At 37.5% G+C, this 22,213-nt stretch overlaps 2 protein-coding genes across 4 annotated transcripts in view; both read left to right on the top strand.

The window, feature by feature from the left end:
* LOC107753272 (protein sidekick-2-like) overlaps nucleotides 1-15,396 on the top strand; it is a 314,203-nt gene extending 298,807 nt beyond the window's left edge. Inside the window, exons 34-40 of the mRNA XM_016569403.1 lie at nucleotides 23-148; nucleotides 1,447-1,611; nucleotides 1,702-1,842; nucleotides 2,652-2,790; nucleotides 6,584-6,713; nucleotides 13,345-13,401; nucleotides 14,510-15,396. Of these exons, the coding sequence (XP_016424889.1) occupies nucleotides 23-148; nucleotides 1,447-1,611; nucleotides 1,702-1,842; nucleotides 2,652-2,790; nucleotides 6,584-6,713; nucleotides 13,345-13,401; nucleotides 14,510-14,917 (1,166 nt within the window). The 3' untranslated portion in view covers nucleotides 14,918-15,396. The remainder of the gene's footprint in view (nucleotides 1-22; nucleotides 149-1,446; nucleotides 1,612-1,701; nucleotides 1,843-2,651; nucleotides 2,791-6,583; nucleotides 6,714-13,344; nucleotides 13,402-14,509) is intronic.
* A 5,157-nt stretch (nucleotides 15,397-20,553) lies between these two features.
* Nucleotides 20,554-22,213, top strand: part of cdc42ep4b (CDC42 effector protein (Rho GTPase binding) 4b) — a 25,554-nt gene continuing 23,894 nt past the window's right edge. For 2 of the 3 annotated variants that reach the window (XR_001641448.1, XM_016569374.1), the window contains exon 1: nucleotides 20,594-20,878. The gene's annotated coding sequence lies outside the window, so the exon portion shown is untranslated. Of the gene's footprint in view, nucleotides 20,879-22,213 lie in introns of all 3 variants that reach the window. The other variant, XM_016569375.1, reaches the window with a different exon arrangement.

The raw sequence follows: 22,213 nt of genomic DNA, 5'->3' as shown, positions 1-22,213 counted from the left end.
CCCATTGCTTCTTTGTGATCAGGAGCCCCGGGCCCTCCCGGTGAGCCCTTCATCTCCCGATATGGCTCCGCCCTCACCATCCACTGGACCAATGGGGATCCCGGGCGAGCACCTATCACCCGCTATGTTATAGAGGCCAGGCCCTCAGGTGAGGTTATTTAAGATACCAATTTGCACTTTGCAAATTGTGTGTGCACCAATTACTTTCCTCTTGTCTTCAAATTTCCTGTCATTTCTTTAATGTGTGTCTAAGAAGTGTCAAAATGACAAAAATAGAATAGAAATGGTCACATGTTCTGTGCAACCTAAAGTTTTCCAGAGTAAAGTGCGGCACTGTGTTCATTTACACACGAGCAGCTCATGATCCAGTGTTTTCGGTGTCTCAGAGCAGCTCAGTTCACAGTGAATGCTGCTCCACTTGAACAGTGACAATAATAAAACCCAAATAGATATTGAACTGAAATAGGCTAAACTAAATTCAGTACATTTTAGTTTAAAGTGAAAAATAACTCAATATTGTCTGATTTAGAAGAGCCAACTCAAGACTTGTATTCAAGGAAATGAGTAAACCCAAATCAAATATTCATTCTCTCTGACTTTAAGGCCCATGCTTAGCACGAGGTCCGTTTGGCAGCACATTCATCAACCAAATTCCTAGATACAAATTCTTCCAAACAATGAAGAGTGATTCCATATGCCTCAGTCTGGAAAAAAGATGCTGACGGCAGCTTGTGTCCGATGAAGGAGATATATTGATGTGAGCAGTCCAATTGAGACAAAGCAGATCAGATTCCCTCAGTGACTGAGGAGAAGCTGTGCTCGAATGAGAAAAGAGTGAGTTCTGGGGGAGGAGCAGATGGGATTGATTTAAAGACCCATACATTAGTGTGATGTGTGCCAGGCCATCTTTGCATGCCATTCATGTGCCGTAGAGGTGGAATATTATTTTCACACTCTGCCCTGAAGATCTAACCCTGTAATTTTTCTACCAGGCCTGGCACATGACACCAGCACTACTTTCTCTCTCTCTTCACTGCTCCTGAAGGCACTTGGGGTTATCGGTAGCACATTAAACACATTAGACATAGCTGAAATGACATGTGATCTATATTGTGATGAAATTTAATTTGATGAGGTCTCACCTCTGAATTATTAGCTGTGACAGCTGCTGCAGTGTTAAACACACACACAAAAACAGTGCATTCTTAAAGGCACTGTATATCCCAAAACAAAAATGTGGTAATTATTAACATTTTTCACACCCATGTTGTTTCAAACTTGTATACAGATTTAGAATGACATGAAGGTAAGTAAATAATGACATGGTTTTCATATTTGTGTGTGCTGTTTCTCTAAGGTGATCAGACTCATAGAACTTATGACTTATATAAACTATGCTGCAATGAATGACTAGCCATTTTTCTATCTTAAAAAAAAATGTTCCAGATGAAGGCTTGTGGGACATCTTAATCAAGGACATTCCCAAGGAAGTGACTTCATATACCTTCAACATGGATATCTTAAAACAGGGAGTCAGCTATGACTTCCGGGTCATCGGGGTGAATGATTATGGGTACGGATCTCCAAGCCAACCGTCACCATCCATATCAGGTTAGTTCAAACCTTCAAAGTGAAAATCAATCTGAAAATCATACCAAAGTCAATTCTTCTAATAATATATACATTTGTTTTTAATTCCAGCACAAAAAGTGGCTCCGTTCTATGAGGAATGGTGGTTTCTGGTGGTGGTTGCTCTGGTCGGCCTCATTTTCATCCTGCTTCTAGTTTTCATCCTCATCATCAGAGGCCAGAGCAAGAAATATGCTAAGAAATCTGACTCAAGTATGTGCCTGTCTGTCTGTCTGTCTATCTATCTATCTATCTATCTATCTATCTATCTATCTATCTATCTATCTGTCTGTCTGTCTGTCTGTCTATCTATCGTTTCTTCTGTCTGTCTATTGTTCTGTCTATATGTAGTTATGTCTGTTTGTGTCCATCCATCCATTTATTGTTCAGGCTGTCTGTCATTTTTTTCTATCATTCTATTTGTCTATCGTTCTTTCTGTCTGTCTGTTTGTATGTTTGTGTGTGTGTTGTGTTTATGTCAAAGGGTCATTCAGGGAGAGGCGTGTTGAATGAAACAGCATTGTTGTTTCTGTGACATCATCAGTGTGGAATGTGTGTGTAAGTGTGTGGTCAGCATTTCTGTAGTAAGAGATGGCAGACCACAACAGTACTGAGGGGTGGGACAGTCATGTGGGTCACTAAACATGTTAAACACACTGAGAGAGCATGAGAGGCCCAGTTTTTGCTTCCACACAAAAACACACTACATCACACAAATGTCCAACACACACACACACACACGTATGCACCATTCACACAACACCACCTGCCAGCCCAGAACCGTTTTATCTTAATGAGGGTGTTGAGCTCCAAAATGTAGAGATTAAATGGCCTTTTGGTTTTGGTGGCATTGCATCCTGTTATTATGATCGACCCCATAACAAAATTAATTTCTGTTTCAATTAATTTAGTAAGACCTAAAGCATCACCTAAAGCATCACCTTCATCAGATCAAAATTTGTAACATCTCAGTTTTGGTCCAAACTTTGTCTTAATGATCTCTTAATATCTCATCCATACAGGCAGCAATTCCAACTGCAATGCATTGACACATGGAGAGATGGTCAGCCTGGACGAGAGCCGTTTCCCTGCCTTGGAACTGAACAATCGACGACTGTCCGTCAAAAATTCCTTCTGCCGCAAAAATGGCGTCTACACCAGGTCAGTGGACGTTTCTCTCAGTGAAAGTGTCTCTCTTTGACTGCAAGTTTTTAGGTTTTTTAATATGAGCATGCAGGTTTTCGAGCTGAAATATGAAGTATTACAAAACTCATGGTCATAACAAAAATTACTCAGTCTAAGTGCAGCAATAGCTGCAGTTTAATACGCTAATGTTCACCTGTCACTTCGCCTAGTAGGTTGGGTAATGTTATATGAAGTAGTAAATCAATTATCATATGTGCTTATTTTGTATTATTTTGCACATAGAACTATTAAACTCCCATAAAGCTTCAACCACTTGGCAATAATGTGGCAAAAATAGCCCAAAATATAGGAGTTTCTCATTCATCATGGAAAGATTGATGGGATTACCAAATGGCTCTACCTTCATAAGATCCTGCTTTCCATCATAAAACTCAATATAAAAAGTTTCTGTTTCCACTAATGAGAGCATTTCTCTCTGACAAGTCACAGGCTAAGAGCAATAACAGATTCTGGTTCATGACCTCACCTATACTGCCACCGTTCTTTCTAAAATGGGACTGTTTTAAAATATATGCACAAAACATCTATTACTACAACTAAAACTATGCTTAATGAAAATATGGATTGGGTGGTGTAGGTTCTGCATTTGAAACTAAGAATTTTTATTTTATAAATTAGTAGTTATTTTTAAGTAGCACATCGAATTTAAATATTGCAATGTGTTATATTTTAAAGGGGTCATATGATGCGATTTCAATTGTTACTTTCTCTTTGGAGTGTTACAAGCTCTTGGTGCATAAAGAAGATCTGTAAAGTTGCAAAGACTAAAGTCTCAAATCCAAAGAGATATTCTTTATAAAAGTTAAGAGTCAGCCACACCTACCTAAAACGGCTCGTTCTAACATGCCCCCACATATCTACCTCACTATGTGGGAAGATTTGCATAACGCCACCCAAATGTTCACGCAAAGAAAGAAGGCGTAACTTTTATTCTCACTGTAGTATTGTTGCCGCTGCCGCCATGTCGTGAAGACGCTGTGTGCTTCGTTGTGAAAGCGAAACTACTTTGTTTGGTCTTCCAAAAGAGGACACGACTACAAATCAGTGGTTAAGTTGTATTTACAACACTGTTCCAGAACAGTTTAACCCAAATATCCAGATGTGTGCAGCACATTTTATGGAGGACTGTTTACTGATCCTGGCAGAGTAGACTACAATGCCGGCAGTTCTGACTCACAGTCTGTAAGTACGTTTTCATTTAAAGGATTTGCCACTGATGATTCAAACGCGAGTTTTGGGCAGTGTAGAGTAGCACTTGTTGTTTGTCATTTCTCCGATCACAAATGCAGACATGGTTTTATGTTTACGTGGCGCGATGCAACGCAATGCGTAAAAAGACAGTATAAGTCATTATAATCAGTAATTATGTCCCCACTGGATGCAACAAATGCCTCGTTTGTAATGGGTTTTAATGTTTTTGTCTCGTTGCTCCGGCCGGGACACGGCATCAACAGTATGGGGAGGGGCGTAACATTTCCGTCACACGCTTGAGGTATTCGGCCAATCACAACGCACTGGATAGCTGGCCAATCAGAGCACACCTCGCTTTTCAGACCGATGAGCTTTGTAAAAATCGACGCGTTTCAAAAAGGCGGGGCATAGAGGAGAAACAATACTGTACAGTATGTGGAAAATAATGTGTTTTTTACTTTAAACCGCATAAACACATTTCATTACACCAAATACACTAAATAATGTTATGTTTAGCTGCATCATATGACCCCTTTAAGAATAGTCAAGCAATGTCATGAATAGGTGCTCACACCTGTAGTAATATATCCAGGTGTGCCAGGTGTGTAGATCCATTCCCATTTGAGAAATCTGCCCTATTATCACTCCTTAGTTCTCAGCCTCTGCTCTCCTTCATCCTGGGTCACCTTGAGGAGGATCAAAGGTCCTCTGGTCTTTGAGTGGATGCCAGGCTCTTTCCTCTGGCCACAGATTAAGGGAGAGGTGTGGGAGGAATGTGCAGATGAAGTTCCACAGGCTTTGTTCTCTCCCGGGTGGATGGTCTACAGAGCCTGAGTTAGATTGTGGGCTCACCGACTGAGAGGATCAGGAAAGTGAATGAAGAACCTCAGGAAAATCTTAGAGAAGTGACAGGAGCATCAAGGTGGAAAGAATCAAAGACCGTTGATGTCTGCCCACTGCAGAGAGCTGGTTCAAGTGCGCTGTCTTGCTGTTATAACTTCAATAGTTATGACATTGCATTTCTCAAGTAACACAATACAGATTGCTTCTCTTCTCAAGATACTGGCAGGATTCAAAGACTGCCTGCTGAGAAGGAGGTCTGTGATTTAAGATCTAAAAGCGAGCCTTTCTTTTAAAATTCTTCTGACTGTCTGTCATGGCATGTCTGCGGTTTCTCAAACACAATCAGAGCAAAAGTTTGAGTACAGTGTACAGAATTTGTTTCCCATTGACATTTTGTCATCATTTCCATGCCCTTATTTCGTTCCAGGCAATGACTTTCTTCTGTGGATCACAAAATAAGATATTTTGTGTTACTTTTTTAGTGCTTTTTATCTTGACTGTTCCCATTCACTTTTATTTTATGGAAAGAGAAGCCAGGACATTCAAAATCTTTTGTGTATGTGTGTGTTAATGTAAATGGCAATACAAAATTAAAATAGAAACATTAATAGAAATGTTAAACATAAAGAAAGTAGGTGGCAGGTCTTACAGCGGTAGTTTATGAGGGGCCACAGTCTTATCTCAGTGATAAGGAGAGTGTTGTTTTTAAAGGCAGGGACAGTATATGGTGTGCTTTAACTCTGTGTTCAAGACTTTTCTGTTCTGGACTGTAGAGAGGCCTGTTTACATCACGCGCACACACACACACACACACACACATCAGTCAGCACAATCTGCAGTGTTTCAGCAGTCACAAGCACACCAGCACACTTGTATCTTTTAAATTTTTTTCCTAAGGGATTTTTAGAAAGAAAAAAGATAATCAGAGAAATCTCAGAGATCACATATTGCTGATGATGTGTTGGAAGAGTTTTATGATTCTGTTTGCTGTAGCTGCATACTTACTTTATATTTATGAATTCTGCAACTAGGTTTGTGTTCCCTTGGAATCGTGAATGCAGGTTTGAAATCAACAGTATTAATGAAAGAAAAGTGCAAACAACTTGTACACAAATAGACTGCAAACATCGGGCAAAACACAGTCGCTGTATGTAGAGTTTGTTTTGGAAAAAAAAAATAACAAATGTGATCAATATCAATCTTTGTTGTGTATAAAGTATCCTTAAAAGCATAGTGAAACTTTTACAAAACACTTAGAGTAAAATTATTTTTAAAGGTTTCTCAGAGAGTAACAGAAATATTAATAACAGAATTTTTTAATAGCTGATGCATAATCCAGAATTCACACGTTTTTTTTCTTAACTGCTCTCCACTGCTGCATCACAGAGACTTAATTATGCAGAAACCGCTTGGAGCTGGCATCTTACAGTGGTCCCATGATACTCATAAAGAATCGCCTCTCAATACAAACACACACACTGTACTTCATTCACCTAACAAAGAGACAAGTGTCTGCAGTTGGAACTACTGCCAAACCTTTTCTAAAGATGCTTCATACTTCACTCAGAGATTGCTTTTTTTCATGTGTGTGCGTGTGTGTGTGTGTGTGTGTGTGTGTGTGTAAAGTAAGTAATATATTAAAAATAAGAAAGACATTTAGACAGTATTCATCCTGTGCTTATAAAACTGGTGTTGTGTCACGTCTTTTGCTCAGGTCACCTCCTCGACCCAGTCCAGGCAGTCTGCACTACTCAGATGAGGATGTCAGCGCCAAATACAATGACCTGATCCCAGCAGAGAGCAGCAGTCTCACAGAGAAGCCATCAGAGATCTCAGATTCACAGGTAACAAGCATTCTGTCATGAGATGTTATCAGTCTGTGTGTGTGTGTAATATATATTAGAGGGACAGTTCACCCAATAATTATGTCCTCAATTACTCACCCTCATTTAATTTCAAGAGGCTTTAAAGCTTTAAAAAGGATGTAAAAGCATTGTGCATATAGACTTGTGGACAACTTTTATTGTACTTTTCTGATTATGGTGCTTTTGCCTCCTTTCTGAACCACGAAAGCTTCAGTTTTTGTGTTTTTTCAGAAGTTCTGAAAACAACATGAGGGTGAGTAAATAATGACAAAATCTTCATTTTGGGATAAACTGTCCCTTTAACCTCCAAGCAGGCTTTCTAATGCTAAATCTAGTCACATTCATTTAGAATAGGACCTGTTGAAATTCCCTTATCACACACTTTTATTAGGACTAGGACTCGCTGTACTGAAACTTTCTCAAAAGTAGGATACAGCCCTGCAGGAAAGGTCTGTTACACCCTACTTGAGATTTTGGCTGTCTTACTTGCGCATGGCTTCAGTCCGGGTTAGGTCCTGTGGGTGGTTAGTTTTTTTATCATGTCCAGAACATTCTGCTGCATCCTAGTTCATTCTCTCCAGTCTTTGTGTCCTGAGGCACAGGTTGGAAAATCGGTGGTAGACTTGAGAAGAAAACACAGTGTGCAGCACACAGGAACTGTAATCAAACAAAATACTCACATAAATGCATAAAGATTAAAGTGTGAGAACTGGAAGGCTTTGGTTGGACTCTCTCCACATCTCTCTATTGACCATTTAGCTGGCATGATGAGCAAAAGCTATTCAGTTTGAGTTGTGTGTGAAAGTCTAGCATTGGCATATACTAAATCAAACTTGCAGACTGGCAAAGAGAGCAAGAAACACGCTCACATCATGCTGTTTTCTTCACATTATATATAGTTGTTGTTAGTGAATTTTAATTGATTCAGTGTACGTGTATGTGCGCATATATATTTCAGCTTTAAATGTAGTTAATGCAATCCCATTTTTGAGCCAGAAATATATTTTATAGCAGCATTTTTTTCTATATTTCTTTCCTGTTATTCTTACTAACAAATAATAAAATAAAATATTTAATAGTGGGAAATGGTTTATTGCCCAAAGGATTTCAAGCATTTAATTTTATTTAAAATGTGTGCGCTGTCACCATCACCCTGTCAGAACTCCCAAAATGCACATCATGTCAAACAAAAGCTCTAAATTTGTAATCTCCTCCTCGCCCTTCGCTGACACCTCCTGCCACCACCTTCTAGACTGCTGGCATCCGGCCACCTTTGACTCGTGGTTGGAAACAGAGCATCTCCTGTTCTCCTTCTGCTCCTGCTAAAGTCTGGTATCATCACCATCAGGCAGAGTGAGGAAAGAGGATGGAATCTCCCTTTGAAGTTTTATTGAGCGGATAACTCCAGGCTATTGCAGATCCATTGAGCTGTCTCCAAAAGAGTCAGAGCCGCCACAGAGACGTATAATACTGTCATTGCTCAGGAACTCATAAAGATGGCTCAAATTAATTTGGCAAGGCCACAAACCTGAGCACCTAGCTGAGCCAGCTCTGCCTTTAAATTAACACATGGGAGATGAATGAGAATTTGGACAGGTGTAACTCTGTCTAGTCATTTGAGTGTGTTGGACACAAAGTTTATTTTACATTTGATTTTGAGCTGCTTTTGGGTTTTTTTTGGAAACGCTGGCGCTACAGCTGCAGCTAACAGCAGGGATTGTTAGGGCAGCTTTCCATGTCAAAGCATCTGTGTTTTAATTGGCTCTCTGATGATCATCCCAGCATCACATCATCAACTCTGTGAGATTCTTCCCAGCTCATGGAAAGTTTTTGCTTCTCATCAGTTACTCTTATGTCATAGTGAAAATTTTGATTTGATTTGGAGAAAGGTGTGCATTATGACAATATTTGATGGCATAACACTTGGGTTGGACCGTATATCAAGTATTAATAAAACTGTACATTTGTACTGATTTTGCTGGTGATCTAAAATTAAGATACTTTTATTTTAATATGCTTATTATTTAGTCAAGCTTTTTAATCTTCTTAATTTTGCACAATGTAAACCTAAAAATATTAACTGAGCGAAAGTAAATTAAGAATTTGGAATTTGGTAGGTAGGGTTTTTTTTTCATAGGTAAAAATATTTTTTAATATATGATTAAATATCCTTAATCTAAGATTTGTAAAATGACTTTTTGTATCACAAAAAAACTGTGGAAAATGTTTTTAAATAGATTTTTACTGTATTTTATTTCTTGCAGTTAAACTTTTTGAAACTTCTTGGTGTTACATATGCAGTTTGGAAATGATCCCTCTGATTGGGAAAACATATCACCCTTTGAAGTAATTTCAGAGCAAATACATAAATACTGAGAATGCTAAGTTTATGTATTAAAAAAAAAACAACTGTTCAAAAGATTAGGGTTGATACGATTTTTTATGTTTTTGAAAGAAGTTCACTGAGGCTGCATTTATTTGATCAAAAATACAGCAAAAACGATAATATTGTTAAATATTGTTAACATTTTAAATAACTGTTTTCTATTTGAATATACTTTAAAATGTAATTTATACCTGTAATGACAAAAATGAATTTTCAGCATCGTTACTCAAATCGTCAGTGTCACATGATCTTTCAGAAACCATTCTAATATGCTGATTTGCTGCTCAAGAAACATTTCGTAAGATTATTAATGTTGAAAACAAATATTTTTTAGATTCCGTGATGAATAAAAAGTTCAAAAGAACAGCATTTATTTGAAATAGAAATATTTTGTAACATTATGAATGACTTTCAGTTTTGATCAATGCACCGTTGCGTAATAAAAGTATTACTTCTTACAAAATTTTGAACGGTATGAAGATATAATTTGCGTCTTTGTCTGTCCAAACGCCTTCTGTGCTTACAATTCTAATGGATCGGTGGAATGGGAGACATAGACACTTACACGCTCCTCTCCTTCATTTAATCCATATCTGTGCTGCAATAGGATTTCTTACTTTCCCGTTCTCCATCCGTCTCTGTAGAGATATGAGTGGGGGTGGGTTTGTTTTGGCAGTCACAATGGCCTTCAAACCTAAATCTAATTGCCTGTGTTACATTTTTTAGGCTTTTTTTGAGCAGATTAGACAGAAATATAACACATGTAATGCCTCTTTAGTGATACACCAGCACTGTCATCTGTTGCAGAAAGAAAACAGCCCATAATCTTGTGTAAAACATATTTAGACTCCATGTATTTCTATCACAAGGTCAGGCGCAGTGTCTCTAAATGTAGTTCCACAGAGAAAGTAAAGTTTTAATGGGATTTCTGTACGGCAGGGCTTATACTCAAACCAGAATTCTCCGGGAGGGAACATCTTGCCCCACTTTCTGTCTCTGCAGGAGACAATACATACGTGCCAAACAGCCAGTTCCAGTAAGATCAGATCCTCCCATCTGAGGAGTCATTAACCAGACCCATCACAATCTGTCATCAGCTTTTATTCTGTTATTATTATTTTGTGTTTTGTTGAATATCTTGGCATTTACAGTCATTTTGGAATTTTTTGTGGCCTGAAACTTATTTTAGTCCAACTTCATGAAGGCATGAATCACACTGACCTTGGCCTTTAGTAAATTTTGTATTTTTTATTAATGATGCTTACATACTATTGTTCATACTTACGATGAGATGTTCTGAAAAATAAGCAGTCAAACACCCTAGCAGCCACAAACACAAATATTATTTTTTTTTGTATGTTTTTTATAATACCTTTTATTATTTTTATTTTTAGAATTTTTCATTAAAATATTCCCTGTTCAAAATTATTGTACTATTACATTTTTACATTTATTTAATGAAGTATGCGATTTCTTCAGTGTTTAGTGTGTTTGTTTGAGTGAAACGACAGCACTGAACGTACCAACCAAGTGTTTTGAAAACTCTTCTTTACAGTGTACCTGTCACATGTGTAAAAATCAGCAGCTGAATTGGTTTTAAGTTCCATCTGGATTCTCCCTTCAGGTGGTTTGGCATAGCTGCCCTTTACAGCACTAATATCACGGCTGATGTGCTCTGATTTGATTATTTTCATCAAATAGATTTCTGTGATATTTCAGTTTTCTGCTGTGCATTAAATGTAACACATTATACTATCTTAGAGACATATTGTTGTTGTTTTTTTGTCAAACAAGCTTGAAAATAGTATTGGAATGGATCATGGCTGGATGGAGGAGATAGAATAACAGAGGAGTGGATGAATGCAAACGAACATTTTTTGGAGGAGAGAACAGCTGTCACGTCCTGCATGTGTCAGCAGGGGAGGGCAGGAGTAGGTCACGGCGCTCTGTCTCAACCGACATGTTTTGATGACCACACACACACACAAACACACACACATACTTGCATTTGTGGTTTACGGGGACTCTCCATAGGCGTAATGGTTTTTATACTGTACAAACTCTATTTTCTATTGCCCTACCCCTAAACCTACCCCTTACAGAAAACTGCTGGCAATTTTTGAATTTCATAAAACACTGTTTTGTATGTTTTTTTTTAAGCCTTTTGTTTTACGGGGACACCGGAAGTGTCCTCATAAACCATGTTTACGTTGTAGTACCCATGTCATTATACACATTTGTGTCCTCATAAACCATATATACCAGTACACACACACACACACACACACACACCGTGTCAGCATGCAGCTTTAGTTTCTGAGCTTGTCTTTGCTGTGAGGTCACGCTGAACAGAGAAAGCTTTCAAAGCTGAATTACAGATTACAGGGCTTTTGTTTGCTGCTTATTGAGTTGTTGAATTTGCTGGTATGACTGGAATGTCTCATTAAAACACTGCAGTCGTATGAGAAGCTAAAATCAGCACATGCTCAATAATAGAGGCATGATGCTACAAAAATCCATGATCAATTCAATAATATTTTGTGTATATGTATGTATGATTAAATGTATGCATGATTAAAATATGATAAAAAATTCCCTTTTTTCTATTATAAATAAATTATCATTAAAGTTATAAGTCATTATAAAATTTCATGATAACAATGTAAATGGAAAACACTGTAATTCTGTGTGTATTATTATAGACATGATATGTATCTTGATCATTGAATAAAAAAGTGAAAACATTTGAATTCCTGAAAAATCTAATTTTTCAGGAATTTTCTCTTATGTACAAAGATACAAAACAATATGCCCTACTGTATTTAATCATACTGATTTTTTTTTTCTCAAAGGTTTTTGCTGTTTAAAGAAAGAAAGGATGAAAGAGTTTCAGCAGGTCATTGGCATGAAATCTGCAGCTCTGATTTTAAGGGGATGTGGGGCTGATTTGGGGGAAACTTCTTTCCTCTCTGGAATTTGAACAGAGGCATGTGTGTCACATATGTGTGTATGTTACAATAATGGTGGACTGGAGAGATCTGAGCATTGTTAGTCTTTTCACTATAAAAGAGAACGGCGAAGAGAAATGTTGAACTTTTTTGCCAAAATATGTATTTAATGTAGTGATCTTATAATCTATGTGTTTTGCAATAATTCAGTGAGAGGTAGAAGTGTAAGACAATTCTGTAGATTCTGTTTGTTTGGTTTCATTCATTTCACATTGTCACACAGTGAAAGACTTCAAATGACAGTGTTGCTCTTTAGCAGGGTGGATTAAACTTTTTTTTTTTATTAATAGCAGACTCAAAGATTGTGTCAAACAATGGAGCAAGAGTCTAGATCTGAATCAATCCTTAAAGGTAGCATTTGGAAATTCCCAGATTGAATTTCTCATGGGGGATTGCAGAAAGTGGTGGTGAGGATAGATGAGTCTTCTTAAAACAATATGCAAACCCTAAAAGCCTGAGCTATGATGGTTCTTATTTTCATCCTTTTCTTCTCCAGTTGGCAATTGGCAGTTGCTTGGTACTTTAGCATTCAACTGTAGTGAACTTCATCAGCCAGCTCTAGAAGTGTGAGCCAGATATGTCAGAATGAGGAGAGCGAAGGTGTTGTAATAAATGTGGTGGTGGAAGACAAAGATTGATGGAGAGCAGATCTTCATACAGTTGTCCATTGTTCTCGTGCAGAGAGCTGTCTCAACAAAGAGTGTAGGAGGCTGCCATGAGGAACCTTCTCAAGATTGTTCCAAGAAATGCATTAAAATGTCAAAGAAAGTTGAGAAGTATTCTCAGCCTGCATTACCCTTACAAAAAAGTATCATGGTACTAGCCTGCTGATCAAACTTTCCAATGGTATACAGTAGGGACCAATAATTTATAATTATTCATTTATTATTATTATTATTATTAGAAAAATTTTAAACATAAATATGCATTCCTGTTTTATGCCTTAAACTTTAAGTAAAATAAAGACATTACACTGAATGTTAATACTGGATATTATTTTTCATTGAATGTTTAACTCAAATTGTTATTCTGCTAATATGGGTTTGTTATGAAATAAATTGCATTAAATTAATATTTGAAACAAATTTGATATTACAGTACTTTTTTTGTAACGGTAATGCACCATTTTTAAAAAGAAGCCATTGTTTGTCCCATGAAATATGACTTAGGGCCCATACTGCACTGCTTTAAACCCCATGTCTCTGTTTACCTCTAGGAGGCGCTTGTTTTCTCCTTTAAGACTGGGGGCCTCCATACTCTTCCAACTCAAAGGGTGAGGATATGCATTGTGCATTGACTGACAGGAAGTCGCCTCTTAGTGCTTGTCCATTCCTATCCTCTCCATTAGGTTCATACATGGTCAAAACCCCACCACATGGATATGTGACCCCCTAAACGCAGCGTGTGATTGGTATCAGAGGGTGCAGTGGTATAAAGCAATGAGGTTATTTTTAAATGATAGATAGAGCCTTTTTTGGTTCTTCCCTTTTTTGCCTTTTCTTTTCTTGGGTCATTTATGACAGATTCAAAAGTAAGGTGTGTGGTCTGTTGCCTTTCAAGACTTCTTTCCTACAATAAATAAAGCTTTGATGGTTTGTGGAAAGAAATAAGAGATTGCAATTATAATCCAATAGAATAATTAATTGGATTTTGTTCGTTTAATCAGGTTACCATCATGTCTGTTGTTTGATAAAACTAAATGAGCTCTTGCTAAACAAGTTCTAATGGTCTTGAGAGCTTGTCAGTGTCCCTTTAGATTATAAACACTGTAAAGTTTTACAGTATTTTACTGAACATTGAAGTGGTAACCAGGGACGCGGGAAGTAGGGGTGCTGAGGGGGCTGCAGCACCCCCTGTTTTCACATGGTTGCAAATGCAACGCCAGGTTTGTTCATTTAAATTTATTCAGTTTTAGCATTTAATAATTTATTTGTAATGATCTCTGAAATGTAAAATGTAAATGTGCTATAATAAACCCATGTTTATCTTTATAAACATGATTAATTTTACTTGTGATGTTTTCTATATGGGATGATTAGCCTAATACTCATGAACACGTGACGCTAGGGCGATATAATTTTTTTTATATTATCATCAATCCTGAAAACAGTTGTGCTGCTTAATATTTTTGCGGAAACTGTGATTTTTCAAGAGTAGAAAGTTCAAAAGGACAGCATCAACAGATGAATTTCATGCATTTTTCCTGACCACAAACTTTGAACTTTAGTGTCAAAAGTGACGAATAATGATTATTTCTAGTGCAGCCTCTGATTCTGTGGATTGATCCCGGACACCTGGTCACATCATCCTTCCTTAAAATTGAGATTGTTGAAGTGATTCTGTCTCCATCACTCATTCTTTCTCTCTTTCTCAACCACCAGGGCAGTGACAGCGAATACGAGGTGGACCCCAACCGCCAGAAGACGCATTCATTCGTCAACCACTACATCAGTGACCCCACCTACTACAACTCCTGGCGCAGACAGCAGAAGGGAATCTCCCGAGCGCAGGCCTACAACTACACCGAGTCAGAGTCCGAAGAGCCCGAACCCTGCGCTCCTCCACCGCCTCTGCCCCCTCTACCCCCGTTCCCACCGCAGCTCAGTTCCCCTACGTCCCAGAGCCAGTCCCAGGCTGGCAGCCTTTTTAGACCCAAGGGCAGCCGGACTCCCACTCCATCCCAGCAGAGCTCCAACCCACCCAGTCAGCAAGGCACACTTTATCGGCCCCCGAGCAGCTTGGCTCCAGGTTCCCGGGCCCCCATCGCTGGCTTCTCCTCCTTTGTTTGATTGAATGAAGATATCGGTACATGGAAATACAAAACAAAGGCAGGGGATCACTTACTTTCCCCAATGCCTGATCAAACTCACGTCTATAGAAAAACGACAACAAACATCAGCCCTGGATTTGTTGTGCTTACGTTGTCATTGCAAGCTGATTTTTGTTTTTATATACTTTCTTTGATCACACATTTTGTTTTCTTTCGTTTAGGTTTTTGTTTTGTTTCTCTGCTTGTGTGTTCAAAGTGTTTCACTCAAAATGAAAGACAATCACTTGGAAAGACATGTAAACGCATTGGTGAGCTTTGTTTTTGTTTTTTTTGTGCTGCTTGAACAAACTGCATGACTTTTTTGTTGTTCAAACATTTATTTTCGTTTGCTTTTTCATTTTGTTGTCATTGGTTATTTTGTTTTATTGAGTATAACACCAACACTAAGTTACGAATGCTGGACAAAGGCACTGACACATGAAAAATAAATTTAAAAAGGCTACGGAGAAAATCTCAGCACTTGGCCACATCAAGAAAAATGCTAAATGGTGATTTGTACTGTGGTATTTTTGTTCTTACACAGATGACAAAGTACTGCAGTGATTATGGGAGGTTGAAGTTCATTTGACTAGAGACTATGATCTGATAAAGACCCGCCTGCACTTAGCACATGTTTGAGTTGGAAAGCCAGCATAATTTATTGATGTCACAGGTCAGTTTTCACCAGTGCTCTGAAAAGGCCAAAGGTCAAATTAAGTGCTTCACACTAATCTGTGTTTTGAATGTTTTTCCGGAGGTGAAATGTAGATTGTTCGTAAAGTTGAACACGAGTATATTTTCCCTCGTGAAACTTATGGAAGGCCAAATATGTAAGAGTCTGATTCACTATGATATTATTATACTATTGCTCTGGATTCTTTCAGATTCAGAGTCATTCATGTTAGCAGCAGGTGTGTATGTGATGGGCAGGGTCATTTGTTGCTCCTTTTGATTTGACTCTATGATGTCATCCTGAGCTTCAGGTTGCACTTCCGCCGTGCAAACGGTAACGTCGGACACAAACGTCAATAAACGGCAGCGGATATCGGATATTTGCCAGCATCTCAGGCGGAGCTGGATGTCAAACATACCCATCAAAGAGTTCCTGTTCAAACACCTCTCCGATTTTCCCTTTCCTGATCATCTGGCAAGACATAACATCATAGAAGCTGACGACATTTCAAAGATTGTGCAGCCAAGCAAATGTATTGTACCTGTGAACTTCAGATTTTTCACCACTTCGCTTTGACGCGGCTATTCAAAGTAACTGAAGATAAAAGAAAATGGACTAAGGGACCCAACACAATGCCAGCAGAGAACTAAAAGGCACTTGCGCAGCTTACTTGTGAGGTTTAATGATGTTGTTTGCTTTTTCTTTTCCGTGAAGTGATTTTACTGTCTGTATAAACAAGGTCAATCACATGCTCAGTCTGCCTGAACACAGTATATTCCTAAATAAATTATGTTTTCTGCAAACGTTACTGGTTTGAACACTGAAAAGGGCCATTTGGCTGTGTGAAAAGTGAGCATTCAGGGGTCATGAATGACTAACATAGGAGAGGAAGTGGGTACATCTAAGTGAAAGTGTCCTTAAAATTACATTAATTGTTGAGACATTATGACAGATACTATGACTACATCTTAACCAGGAGCAACACGCAATTTAAAGGTTCCACTCCTATATAGATCTGAGTTTTTGTCCTAACCAACCCTTTTTTATAGTCCAGCTGGTAAACCAACATAGCCACATGAAGCTGGACCACCATCAGCTTTCCAATGAAACTGGTTGACCAAGTAAGTCTTGCTGGTTAAAAATGGACATTCTGTTATAATTTACTCATTATCATGTCATTGCAGACCTGTATGAATTTCTTTCTTTTGCAGAACATAAAAGAAGGCATTTTGAAGAATATTGGTTGCCAAGTTTCGATATCCATTAACTTTCATTGTGCGGACAAAAAATACAATGGAAGTCAATGGGAATCGAAACTCTTTGGTTAGTGTGGGCAAATTTGTAACGGGAAACTTGTTGCACCTGGTTAAGACAGAGTCATTTGGCATTGAAAGCAACAAGAGTTGGCCACGTATTGCAAATTCGATTAAAAAAAAAACACACATTAGTTTACCATTTTTTAAAAATAATTCCATGTGGACTGCCTTCAGCTTAAGTTATGCTTTAGACAGATGAGGATAAATATGCATAGCATTTATTAGAGTTGTTTGTTTTTAAGGCTTAATTACTATCTTTATCGAACAAAGGATCTTGGAGTTATTGGAACAGCCCTATCAATGAGTGGATGAAAGGTTTTGCCAGGTAGGACGTGTTCCTAGACCTTTTGTTGGTCCTGGAACAACTCTGTCTAACTGGGCCATACCTTGGCCAAGTGTTCAAGTCTGCAATTGCATATTTTCAAATACATTTCTAACATAACCCTAACCATAAAGTCTGATAGGATTGCTAGGATTGTTGTTCCAGGACCAACAAGGATGTATTTGGCAATATGGCCATCACAGAATGTGTGTGATTATTTCATCCTTTCGTAATTTATAGGTGTTACAATGTGTGAAAATCCATCTTAACCCTCTGATGGACATATATGTGGCCTGTAACTCAAAGTTTCCCATCCTGTTGCTCTCATTGGGTTAATGAGTGTGGATAAATCGGATCAGCAGACCTGTGAAATCATATTATGTTGGAAGCATCTGTTGCCTCCAGCCAGAAGAGAAGCACCATTTATTTCTCCATTTCTATTATTTTTATCTAATTTTCTTTTTCTGGTGACAACTGCAAAAGTGGTATGAACTCTTTCCTCTTGTTTCTCCCTTTCCAAATTCCAATTTTTCATCCTTATTATGGCAAGAATGAGACAGAACCCCCTGTATTTATACATTAATGATGGCAGAGACAGAACTGGACAGGAATGTGTATAAATGGAGGGAGATTCCACATCATACTCATCCCAGTGTAAGTCCATTTTGTGTCCTATTAAACCTCATTTCCTGCTTAAAGCAAATTTTCGTGATTTAAGTACAGCAGATCTAATATAATACAGTATAATGGCAAATGTTGGGTCCTAAAAATGGTCCTAAGAATTTCAGTGGAGGAACTTGTTTCAAAGTGCAGAGGAAAATGCTTCATGTTCTAGTGAAGCTCTGCAGCTGTGATTCTTGCTTAAACCATGCATCTGCAGTCACTTCATGTTTGAGGTTACTTCTTAGAATCTTGTGTTAATTATTAAATTATATTATTTCCCTCTTTCATAGAAGGGTAATATGCACCATTTTGAGATCAAACGGCTGGATAAATGCTTTTGATGGCAATTATAGAGTAGGGTTTTACCAGTGGATATGAGCCCATTGATCAGCCCGTTTGCTAACACCATAAAGAACATATCAGGAGGTAATCACCTTTTTCAGAAGTTATGGGAAGTTTTTGACCACTTTGGGTTTTTTTATAAGCAGGATTGAAGGGAAGACTGACTATACAAACTTTGTAAATGTGTGGTGGTTTTACAGCTCTAGTATATACAAAACATACATATTCCCAGGTTCATAAACTTTAGGTGGGCCATTTGGTCGTACTTGGATGTTATTTGATCATTTGAATGTTATTTTGCTTGTTTTTAGTTATTTTATCTTTTTGAATCCTGGCGTGATGTATGGTTGGACTGTGTGTGTGTGTGTGTGTGTGGGATGCAATGAGAAAGTGAGAATGACGAACTTGTTTCAAAGTGCAGAGGAAAATGCTTCATGTTCTAGTGAAGCTCTGCAGCTGTGATTCTTGCTTAAACCATGCATCTGCAGTCACTTCATGTTTGAGGTTACTTCTTAGAATCTTGTGTTAATTATTAAATTATATTATTTCCCTCTTTCATAGAAGGGTAATATGCACCATTTTGAGATCAAACGGCTGGATAAATGCTTTTGATGGCAATTATAGAGTAGGGTTTTACCAGTGGATATGAGCCCATTGATCAGCCCGTTTGCTAACACCATAAAGAACATATCAGGAGGTAATCACCTTTTTCAGAAGTTATGGGAAGTTTTTGACCACTTTGGGTTTTTTTATAAGCAGGATTGAAGGGAAGACTGACTATACAAACTTTGTAAATGTGTGGTGGTTTTGCAGCTCTAGTATATACAAAACATACATATTCCCAGGTTCATAAACTTTAGGTGGGCCATTTGGATTTCCGTATATCTTACATGAAATATTCACTGTCGTACTTGGATGTTATTTGATCATTTGAATGTTATTTTCCTTGTTTTTAGTTATTTTATCTTTTTGAATCCTGGCGTGATGTATGGTTGGACTGTGTGTGTGTGTGTGTGTGTGGGATGCAATGAGAAAGTGAGAATGACTGAATGTTTATATGCACTATATTTTTTTCTTCACTGAGGGAGATTTGGCATGCAAAATATATTGTACAGAATAAGCTGTTTGTCTCTTTTTGTGTGTGATAGTGGGAATTTTAACACATTTTGCCTTTCAAATCTGTGTAGAACTTAAACCAAAATATGTGTTTTAAAAATAGAGAGCGGAAATAAAGGTCTATTCAGACATACATGTTTATTTTTTATCACGTAAAGATGTTTAAAGGGCCCGCATTTCATTGTATGCCAGTTTGCAAATATGACCACTGGAGTCATATGTCACTGTGAATCACCCGGCTGAAGAGGATGTATGTGGTTGGGTTTGTCCCATTTGTTTAGTGTGGTTATTGCGTCAACATCAATCCACTTGGTAACTGTAACCACAGCTGCAATCAAACAAAAATTGAGTTTTTTTTAAATTCTCAGACAAAAGGTGATTATTGTTACTGTTGGTCTTGTTTTAGTTAATTTTATTGAAAAACATTTTTTAACATATAATATTTGTTAATTTTACATTTTTATTTTTGTGTTTTCCTGGGGTGTGGATTACTTCATCAATATTATATACCAGTGCTGAATCTAAGGACTTTTAAAATGCCTAAAATGGGATATATTGTATTATAATAAGTGTTTAGTGCCAAGGGTGTACTCTGTGATCAAATATGTATATTCTGTACTAGACAATATATAAAAAAGAAACAATCACTTGAAGGAGCTCTTGAGCTGTCAATGATCATCTGGCTTTGGCTAAAATTCTTTGTCTTTGGAGGAAAAAAAATATAATAAGAAGATGACCTGATGACAGAATTATATTATTTTCTAAATAAAAGGAAACAAAGTCAAACAAACCAATTTGTGAAAATATTTATATTTCTTTAAATCTCACCATCGATGCTTACTATTAATATAAATTATATAATATATTGATTGTATATTATAATATATATTGTCATTAATAGTAAAAATAATACATTACTATTTAATAGTTATACACATTTTTTATATAAGTGTAATTAATGTGTATAAAAACTTGTGGATATATGATATGTAGCTTTAAATTAAAATAAATGGACGCCAAATACAATCTCAATATATTAGACTACAGTTGTGGATTTGGTTGTAAATTCCATACTGGTCCTTTAAGAGGCAATGGGAGACTGAGTTTACATTGGAAATGGGCGGAGCGCAATCGCTCATGCTGATACAAGGAGGCGGGGCGCTTTACCTAAGGCAGCCTGCGGGGGCGGGGCGTCGACACAGGACAGTGAACGCTCGAGCTGCATTAGTGCGCCATCGCGCTTTGAGCAGTCGGTACGTGAAGACGCGCTCGTCAGGTTTCCGTCCTATTTAACTACTTTTGATTATCTATAAATGCGTGATTGCAACATAAAGCTGTTAAAGTTTGAAGGATATTGGCAACATTTGACAGCCTGAGCCTGTGTTTTGTTATTATTCACTTCTCTTTTGTTTGAAGTGTGATTCCATTGAACTTGGTCCATTGTTGTTGGATGAGAAGCTCAACTTGGCGTTGAGGCTCCTGGGATCCAATACTACGGAGCAAACAGTGGTAAGACTTTACTCTTTACATAAATTAATTTCTTTGTGCGACATATTCCAGAAGGTCCCACCAGAACTTAGAGATACAATGACGCATTTGCTCTTCAAGTGTCTCACAATGATAGGAGTTTTCATGCAGACCTCTCTTCTATCCTGCAGTTTAAATCAATGGCCAGTCAGACAGGTATCTCATTCATTTGAATGTCAAATTGGCTTCCCAGCTCCAGGTGGTCCCAAAGAGAGTTTTACCGTTTTAATGTGTTAGTGCTCAGACATTCCTCTACTGTGTGTTTGCTCTGTAATGTGCCTATGACCATAGTGTTTACCTATTTTAGGCTTATTTTACCCTACAATTTATGCATTAAATTATTAACTGCATTATGTTAGAACTGCATTTCTAGAAAAAAAATGTTTGGCAACTTTTGTTGTTGGATTAACCGAAAAAATTTAATTAAAATATATTATGTGGTAATAAATTAAATTAATGTAATAATGTTTATTAATACCTTTTATAATAATTTATTTCATTATATTTGGGCTTATTTTATATAATTTGATATTTGAAATGTGTGCCATATGCATTTGTCTTTATCGTGGCTTTTTTATCAGCTATTTGTGGTACACTGACCTTTGGCTTTTTTATACTTCGTATATGAAAAATTTTTCATTGTTCCTATTAAATCAGTTAATTACAGCTCTTCTGTTTTACAGCCAAAATAATTTTACCAAACTTATCTGCATTTCACTGTTCAGATTGGAAGTTTTGTATGCTACCAATACACACAAGTGTGAAAATGAGTTAGCAGTTAACAAGTGATTGCTGATGGGGGTCTTTGAAATGCAGACTGTTGGGATTGCAAACTAAAAGGAAAAACGAGGAGCTTGTGATTTTGAGTCATTGGTATAGTGGTGTTAAATGCCTGGTTGGAGCTTGGAGCTGATGTTAGGCTGTTAGATTGCTACTTGCATCAATTGAAGAAAATGTGGTAGAATTGTTGCACTTTAAACAGAATGAAGCATTATGTAACTGCTTGGAGGATTGCAAAGTCCACATTGCAATGAAACAGGAATCCAGTGAAGTATTCCAAGAACCTCTTGTGAATTTCCAGATGCATTTCCCATATACATTGTCCTGAACCTACAGTATTGGTCACATCTCTTGCATGATACGTATTGGTCAGACGGCTGCATTTTCACAGTTCGTTACACTAACGGCCCAAACTGTTGTTTGCACAAAACTGGCAAGCACTCTGGTATTGTAAAAGGTTATCAGAGTGAAATTGATTGACCCTAATGGGTTGTCTCAACAGTACAACCTACTTTTGGGTATCCTGGGTTGACTCTT

The sequence above is a fragment of the Sinocyclocheilus rhinocerous genome, unplaced genomic scaffold (assembly GCF_001515625.1).
Source record: "Sinocyclocheilus rhinocerous isolate Xijiao unplaced genomic scaffold, SAMN03320098_v1.1 scaffold411, whole genome shotgun sequence".
NCBI classification, from domain to species: domain Eukaryota; kingdom Metazoa; phylum Chordata; class Actinopteri; order Cypriniformes; family Cyprinidae; genus Sinocyclocheilus; species Sinocyclocheilus rhinocerous.
The sequence above is the reverse complement of the archived record's forward strand: the minus strand, read 5'-3'. Positions and strand labels throughout refer to the sequence as shown.